Source organism: Euphorbia lathyris, chromosome 9 (genome assembly GCF_963576675.1).
Source record: "Euphorbia lathyris chromosome 9, ddEupLath1.1, whole genome shotgun sequence".
NCBI classification, from domain to species: Eukaryota; Viridiplantae; Streptophyta; class Magnoliopsida; order Malpighiales; family Euphorbiaceae; genus Euphorbia; species Euphorbia lathyris.
This window is the reverse complement of record NC_088918.1, coordinates 68518003-68527230: the sequence shown is the minus strand read 5'-3', so window position 1 is coordinate 68527230 and position 9228 is coordinate 68518003. Positions and strand designations below refer to the sequence as shown.

Here is a 9228-nt window from a genome sequence, read left to right as displayed (position 1 = left end):
CTCCAAAGATTTTGTCCTTTCGATACTTGCCACAAAGCAATCGAACCCAAAGAGAAGAAGGGTTCTGCCACATTCTCCAGAGGAGCTTCATCAATAAGACCTTATTGTTATCTTTAGCTTGTCTGATGCCAAGACCCCCCCAGCTTTTAGGCTGGCAGACCTCCTTCCAAGGGACTAGGTGAATCTTTATTTATTGATTCTTAACGGGTAAGGGTACCCGCGAATTAAATGGGAAGGGTATGGGATGCAAAAAGTATACCCGTTAGGGTAATGTGACGGGTAGGGTAATTAAAAAATAAAATGGTAAGGGTTTGGGAATGGTATTACCCGCAGGTACCCTACCCGTTGCCATCCCTATATACATATTAGACTTTGATTGTGAAAAAACTCATCTAAAGAGTATTTGAATAACTTTAAACCGAATAACTAGATCTAATTAATTATAAATAATTTAATTGCTATATAATATGTACAGTAAATCAATTTAGTATTAATAACGTTTTATAGTTATCTTTTATTTTTTACCTCTACGATCATCAACCTAAACAGTGATACCAAAATTTTCTAATTTTACTAACATTAAAAAATTATAGTTTTATTAATATGGAAGACCACAAGTACCATAATTATTATTTAAAAAAAAACTTTCCATAATTAAAAATAGAAAAAAAGCAATAATTGTTGAAAAGATAGTAAAGGAAACAAATCTTTAATTATTAAGTTTAATGCTTAAACAAGAAGCAAGGAGTTGATATGAGCAAATTAAGGGACTTGAAGTTGTACATTAAAGAGACTAAAGTACTTCATGATTGACATTTACTCTTCTTAACTTTAGCTTTACACCTTCCTAACTCAATCAATCACATTAAATCAACATAATTGTATGGACCACCACTTCACTTAAATACACATTTCCTACTTTGAATTTTTTTTTAAGTATATTTGAAACCAACATTGTCCCTATGATAACGATATTATCAGTGTGGAATGACTGACACTGGTCTTGTATTTGGTACATAGTATAATTTTTCTCCTACTAGCCACACCATAACAAAAAAAAAAAAATGTACTTGAATTCGAGTTTAAGAGTTTATTTGAGTTCTCCATGTCGAGGATGACCACACATTTTCAGACCACTAATTGAGGATATTTGATGGAATCAAACCACACACCTACAAAAAAAGTGGAAGAAATCCTTTATTGAGAACTTACACCCTTATTTAACAAAATTAGTTATCCACGTCAACATGGTGAACGCACATATACGTAACACTTTTACAACTAAAAAGACTCTCGTCCACCTTAATGTATTTTAGTAAAATAAATTAAGGGGGTTTGCTTTTTCACTTTAAAGAGGGGAGTTTTAAGTATTTGTTAGGAAACTCATGTTTGCATTTTATACGTGAAAAACGTGAAAAGTAGTTTTTTTATAAAAGCAGAGCATAGAATCACTACTTTTTAGAAAAACGTTTTCCAACAGTAAACAACAAACTGTAACATCAAGCAGCAAACAGCGGGTAAAGCAAATGGGCCAATAAAAAAAATCATTTTGTATAACACTTAAAAAGAGGGAATGCACCTATTAACTTAGTGGCTATACGAACAACTTCACCCAAAGAAAAAAATTACATCCGACGAATCAATTAATATGATATGTATATTTTTTTTTCTTTATATCAATCATCTCATATGTTGTAGCATACATAACGGAACGTATTACTCTTGTAAAATTTCTCCACTGAAAGACCGAAAGACTCTAGCACGAATTTGATATGAAGTTTAATTTTGATGCAAAAGAAAAAAAATTCCAAACACTTATACATATTGATCAAGTGGATCACTTTTGTGTTATAAATGACTAGTTTTTAAAATTTTCCCATAAAAAAAGTCTCAAAGGCATGAAAATAAAGTGGAGGTGTCCTTGAATGACGGCAAGAAAAAAGGATTAGAACGACCACCTCATGGATCTCTGACTATGGAAAACAAAAAAAAAAAAATATACACACAATTTTAAGATTGTATAGTATACATTGTACAACTCATTACATGTCTAGATAATGCTTTTGATACAGAAAAGAACCAAAAAATCAATGTAATCAACAAAATTTATACCAGGAAACAAGCAAGAATAAAAAATGGTACCTAGTTTGATCTTCACATTCTTTACAGAGGGAGAATTCACTCAAGCTTAATGTTTCAGCAGGAGATGTTATTCGAACCGTAGCTGATGGCTTCGAGACTCGAATCGGACATGTTTGTCATCCATTTCTGAGGGCCATTTGATTCCCCTAATATATTATATGCATAAGAAGGCCATCTCACATCTGTCCCGCACGAGCTTCTCATACCCAATCGGATCATCTTCTGTGTTCTCTCAAGAGCTACGAGACTCGAAAATGTCGAAAAACTGTTACCGACGAATACATCCGACCTTAAGCAAACTTCATAGTCTATTGCTGATTGAATTAGATATGGATACTTCTTGTAAATTCCATCAACACCCAATTTCTTCTTCTCGAATGGAAGCAAACCATCCTTCCAACCCGTAAGTATAGAAGGATCTTCGAGGAGACTATCCGCTACAGCAAGATAAACAACTCTAGGATTCGGATTCGACTCTGCAATGTTACCTACCCTTTCGATAATCTCCGCTTTGCTACTACAAATTTGGGTAATGTTTAATCTCCTTTCTAACTTCTTGCAATGAATCATCCAATCTATTTCTATTCTCATATGAACTGCTATGTAAGGCATTGGTTTCGAACCCAAACCCGAACCTGAGCCCGAATTGCTTCCTACTTCTCTAATCTTTGACACAACTCTAGATGCTTCACTTGCTATCTCTTCAACTAAAACTAAGCATTCAAAGACTCTAGCATAGTCCTTAACAGGCCAATGATCATGCCATAAGAATGGATTTTTACCGACAATTCGAATTACCTCGTATTCATCGTAAGGATTCTTACTAAATTCTCTCAATTGATCCAAATCTCTCTCTAATGTCCATCTCCTTCCACTTCCCTTCTGAAGTTCATAAACCTCAGTTTGATTCCTAAGATCAGAATATCTTCCCAATTGCACAAACTCATTACAGAGAGAATTAAACCTCTCGAATTGGAAAACCTTGTCAAACCAAATAGGCTCGAGTTTATCCATTTCTTTGTAGAATAATGAAGCACTTAAACTAGGCATTAAAAGAGTTCTATTCATCATTCTAGCAGTTAAACAAGCTCTTGCAAATGCTATCTTTTGATTATTGAGTCCCCAAACTATCTGAGGAACCTCTAAGAACTTCCTAATTTCGAAACCGGAATCCAATGTGAAAGAACGGGTGTAAATCAAATCAAAACTGTTCTTGTTGATTCCACGATAACCAGAGAATGTAACACACAGCAAAATGAAAACCAAAGCAGCAGCACATTGACATGTTACAGAATTCAAATTTCTTCCATAGAAAAACCTTGGATGCTTACAATTAGAAGATAAGTCCATTTAAAAATCCAAGAGAATTAAGAATCATAACATCGTAGCCAGCAGATTCAGAATTCAATTAGCACATACCCAAGTTTTTTCTGAGGAATTCCATTGGACAGTTAACCTGCAAAACACAAAATCAGGAAAATCTCCATCAGAATCAAAAAGAAAGAAGGAACAAAACTTCATATGAAAAACAAACATGCATGTCAATCTAGAAAGCGGTGATAATATTTATTTTAATAGCGATCCTCCATTACAGGTCCAATTTTCAAGAAGAAACAAAAACAGAGTTGCATAAGAAGTCTCACCTTGAAAATCTGAATCCCTGGCAGTTCAAACCAATCCAAATAGGAATTGAAATTGTGTTTGTTTGTTTGTTTCTCAATAGGAATTGGAATTCTGAAAACCCAAAAAAAGAAGAGAAAATAGGAATTGAAATTGAAATTTTGTTTGTTTGTGAATAAGAAAATTGATTTTATGAATGAACTGGAATGAGGAAAGGATTTGATTCTCTTGAACCAAAACGAAGCCAACCAATTATGACGATGATCATCATGTTCATGCCAACCAAACAACCAAATTAAAATAATACTATATAAAAAAGAATATTATTTTGAAAAAGAAAAGATTCAAGAAACAGGAGGAAGGAATCAGGTGGATTGGATGAGAGAGAAACCGAAAAGAAAGTACAATTGGAAGGAAAAGGACTTCGGAGATGATAGAAATTTCGAGGATTTGATCAGAATGATATAATAATTTTGTCACAATCACAAAACCAGGAAAATAAATATAAAATAATAATAATGGTGATGATAAACAAGACAAATGTAAAAAAGAAAAAGAGCTTTTTGAACAGGTGGAAAGAGCAAACCTACTTCAAGGCATGCATTGGGCATGATCTACTTTACCTATAGCATGGTCACAAGTTGGGTTAGTGTACCGTTATTCTATATAATTTCTATAATTAATATTAATATACGTTAACGGATTCAAGGCATTCATTTTTAGCTTTTTGAAAGAATGTTTAGTATTTGACTCTAAACTGCATGAAATTTTTAATTAAGTTTATATAATATTACGAGATGTTTGTTAGAAGGAAGGATATGGAAGGTGGGATAGGGATAAAAAAACACGAGATAAGTTATCTCGTGTTTGTTTGGGAGATAGAAGAGTGAGACACATGAGGGATAAACATCTTATCATTCAAATCCTATACCCAATAGAGGGTGGTATAAGGAGGTGAGACAAGCTCCTGCGATTTTAATAGGATGGAAAAGTCAATTTTCTCCCTCAAAGTTATGTTATGTAGTTTAAATAAGGTTAAAATAGTAAAATGTATTATTTTATCCATACATTTATCTCACATACCAAACGTTGAATAATTATTCTCGACTATCGTATTTTTATCCTTATCCCAACCATTTATCCTTATCCCTATCACAACCTTTATATTTATCCATATCCCAATAGAATACCAAACGCCCCGTTAGTATTTAATATATTTTTTTTTATGTAGGCATTACCGTAAGGTAGTATTTGAAATAGACTCTTTGATAGTAATTCGGCTTATTAGTCATGAGATGGTTCAACGACATTGTTTTTCTTGACTTATTACATCGTGTCGTGATCTATATGACAGAGATTGGAAGGTGCGGCTCGTTCATATCCTACGGGAAGGGAACATGGCAGCTAATTTGATGGCAAACTATGCAGAGATTTTGAGTTTAGGTCTTCACAAGTGTGATGCGTCTCCTCCAGGCATCCATGATATTTTTTTCTGATTTTTGTGGATATGGGCTTCCCAAATAACCCGTCGTTAAAGGTCGGTCTGTTTTGGTGTTTTCTCGGGGCTAGTCCCTCCATTGTAACATAAAAAAAATATTTTTTTATGGAAACATCAGTTTGTTTTAGCTTTTCAGAGCTTTTCATGAATAGTTATTTGTATTCATTTAAAATTGATAACAATTTTTTTTGCAAAACACGTTTTTAATGTTTATTTCTATTTCTATAATATTATTTTTATTTTTTATTTAGTTATTTAGATTGTTTTTATTTATTTGTGTATTATAATTTTTATTTTTATAATTTTTTTATTGATTAATTTTTTCGAAAATTTTACTGATTAATTTAAAACATGTCCATATTAGATATTTGGATAAATAATTTATTAGTTCCTATAATTTTACCTAACACACTATTTGGTCCTTATATTTTAATAATACATTGTTTAGTCCTTATTTTTTTGTTCTATTCATCAATTTAGTTCTTCACATATTTGATTTATTAAATCGTTTAGTCTCTTTTTTTTTTTGAACCTGAAAGTGAAACTTAAATAGATGATGGATTCACATCCATATAAATAGTATTCACAAGCCATTCCGGCACTACAGTTGAAAAGAAACCGCTAGCATTGGAACAGGCAAGCCTAGCTACCAAATGAGCTGCACTGTTCGCTAAACGAGGAATAAAACCTAATTTAAATGATGGGATGGATCTTAGAAGGACTCGGCAATCTTCTAAAATCATACCAAATTCAGAAATATCCTGCTTATTAGAATGAATAGCATCTACCACAGCCTTAGCATCAGATTCAAAAATAACAGCTGAAAACCCCATATTAGCAAGCCATAACAAGCTCGTACGGATTGCAAGAGCTTCAATGACCCGTGGCTCCTTGATACTTGGGATAAGACTGCTATTACAAAATAAAAATGCTCCCCTTTCGTCTCTAATGACCGCTCCCATGCCGCTGCTCTTTAATTCTTTGAAGATAGCCCCGTCAATATTGCATTTGACAAAGCCCGGGCTAGGCATGTTCCATCTCTGGTCCGTCGCGGTACTGTTGTCTATCAATTCATGAGGGCTTGGCGGAATGTGGTTGCCCCTTGTCTGATCGCATTGTGTGCACGGGAGTAGCTGAACGGCTTTCGCCCCCTGCTGTCGGTTCAGAACAGCCATTGTCGTCGTCTGCTGGGCGGGGTTGAACACTCGCATATCCGACGACTCACAATCAGTACTGCGATGCCGCTGATCCGCCTTCCTGTGCGTCGCTTGCATCCGTCGGCTGCCCAAAGTTGACGCCTTCTGTTGATATGCCTTCTAGTCCTTAACTACCTCCAAATTAATGCGTCAACTCGTGTCTGCCGGCCACCATCTCATGTGCCACAGGACTCTGTTTCTGTGGTCCCAAATTGCTTTAAGCGCACAACAGATTCTGACTATCACATCCTGGTTTGAGTCACGCAAGGCTTGCAGAAGCCACTCATCAAAGTGCCTATTGTCCACTCTCGGCGCAGGAACTCCTGCAATACGCCAAATGTCACCTGCGAAACAACAATCAACAAATAAATGGTTATCCGTCTCCTCTTGCTCCACACATACTGGACATTCAATTGAAATGGGGAATCTTCTCTGGGCCAACCGAGCTCTAGTGGGTAAACAATTTGAACACAGACGCCAAATAAACTGTTTAAGCTTTGGGGGAATCATCAACTTCCACAACCTCCTCCAACCTTCCTGGGCTCTGCTAGCTTCTACAATACCCATACCAGACAAGTAGCCTGAATGAACATTATAGTGTCCATCCCTTGCTAATGCCAGATTCTCATATCTTCCCCTGCATTGTATGGCAAAATAATATCACTAATGGCCTGCACTTCCACTTCACTAAAACAGCCGTTTAGTCTCTGCATATCCCACCCTCTCCCATTCTCAAGTAACAGGTCAACTACCATCAAATTCTCCATTCCAGGGACCATAAAGGAATTTATGCAAAAACCCTCTAGGTTGGGAACCCATGCATCCTCCCATACTCTGATTGACCTGCCATTTTCCATTCTCCATCTAGTTCTTGTTTTCAATATAATAATGCCCTCCCATATACTTCTCCAAACCATACTAGGATTATTGCCTAATTTGGAGAGAAGTAAGTCCTCCATAGGGTAATATTTAGCTTTGAACATTCGACTTACTAAAGTATTTGGGAATTTTAGTAATTTCCATCCCTGTTTACCTAACATTGCTAGATTAAACATATGTAGATCCTTAAAACCCATCCCACCTGAATCTTTAGGTCTACACAATTTACCCCAATCAAATCAATGAATGTTTCTCCTCCCCTCAGGTTTCATACCCCACCAAAAAGAATTCATTAATTTTTGCAGCTCATCACAGATAGATAAGGGTAAAAGGAACGTACTCATACAAAAGGTTGGCAAGGCTTGAACCACTGACTTAAGAAGCACCTCTTTCCCAGCCTGGGAAAGGAATTTAAGACCCCATGCTCCAAATTTCTTGCATAGTCTATCCACCAGAAAAGAGAAAATCCTGCGTTTGGATCGCCCAATGAGTGACGGTAACCCCAGATACCTGCCTGTATCAAGAGGAGTGCACACTCCCAATATCGCTTTGATCTCTGTTCGCATTGGTTCAGATACATTTAGACTGAAAAAAACCCCTGATTTGCTCAGGTTTACTGCCTGTCCCGATGCCACTTCATATTCTGACAAGATATCCATGACCTTTCTAGTCTCAGCTACAGATGCCCCAAAGAACAAAAAACTATCGTTAGTAAAGAAGAGTTGTGTTACAGCCGGTGCCCTGCTGCAGATCCTACATCCTGAGATAAGCCCTTCTTCTTCTTCAGCTTTTCTAATAAGTTTAGATGAGACTTCAGCACACATGATAAAAAGATAGGGCGATAGAGGATCCCCTTGTCTTAATCCTCTTCCAGGGACAATTTGATCAGAACACTCCCCATTTACTACCACCTTGTATTTCACTGTTGCTATGCATAACATCATCCAGCCAATCCAGATTTCATGAAATCCCATTCTACCCATAACTGCTTTTAGGAATTCTCAATCAACTCTATCATATGCTTTGCTGATATCAATTTTTAAGGCAACCTGTCCATTCTTCCCTCTATTCAACCTCTTCATAAAGTGTATACTTTCAAAGGCCACCTGAACATTGTCAATTATAGACCTGCTTGGAACAAAAGCAGATTGGGTTTCGCCAATAATCTTAGGGAGTACCCTTTTCAGACGATTTGCTAAGGCCTTGGCAATTATCTTATAGATGATATTGCACAGGGCGATAGGGCGAAAATCCTTAAGCATTCTAGGATTATCAACCTTTGGTATCAGGACAATTGTGGTGTCGTTTATCCCATTAGGAAATTTCCCCTCTCGAAGCCATTTTGCGCAGGCTGCTCCCACGTCTACTCCCAATGTGTCCCAAAAGGCTTGAAAGAAACCCAGATTTAGCCCATCAGGGCCAGGGGATTTGTTGGGGCTCATAGAAAATAGAGCTTGTTTAAATTCTTCCGGTCAAAAGGAGCAACAAGTGAATCATTTATGGAGGGATCGATGCACGTGTCAATTACCTGCACCGTGTCCACCCTACTCAAATTCGAAGCAGAGAAAACATCCTGAAAATATCTCTGTGCAAGGCCCAATAATTCAGCTTGGTTTTCAATCACTTCCCCATTTTCATATGTCAAAGAGGCAATTAAATTCTGTTGACGTCTAGTTTTGACACTAGCATGGAAAAACTGTGTATTTCTGTCCCCTTCTGTCAACCAAAAAACCTTAGCCCTCTGCCTCTAATAACTATCTTCAGCTTCCAGGGTGTCATTAAGTTTTCTTTTGGCAATGAAATAAGCGGCAATGGAATCCCTGTCTCTACTACCATGTAATCTTTCCATTTGGATCCTCCATTTCCTAATCTGGCTTTTGAACCGCGTATTGA

General features: G+C 36.5%; 1 protein-coding gene across 2 annotated transcripts; it reads right to left on the bottom strand.

Annotated features, from left to right (window-relative positions):
* Positions 1-895: 895 nt before the first annotated feature.
* LOC136207473 (O-fucosyltransferase 23) lies at positions 896-4266 on the bottom strand. 2 transcript variants are annotated; one of them, XR_010676630.1, is made up of 3 exons: positions 3786-4266; positions 2143-3598; positions 896-1172 (listed from the first exon to the last, which is right to left on the bottom strand). XR_010676630.1 is itself a non-coding variant. In XM_065998725.1 (2 exons), the coding sequence occupies exon 2, from the start codon at positions 3490-3492 to the stop codon at positions 2197-2199; it is 1296 nt and encodes a 431-aa protein (XP_065854797.1). In that variant the 5' UTR covers positions 3493-3598; positions 3786-4266; the 3' UTR covers positions 2000-2196. The 2 variants fall into 2 exon arrangements, 1 of the variants encoding a protein (XP_065854797.1); XM_065998725.1 differs by lacking the exon at positions 896-1172 and having other exon boundaries at positions 2000-3598.
* Positions 4267-9228: the final 4962 nt, after the last annotated feature.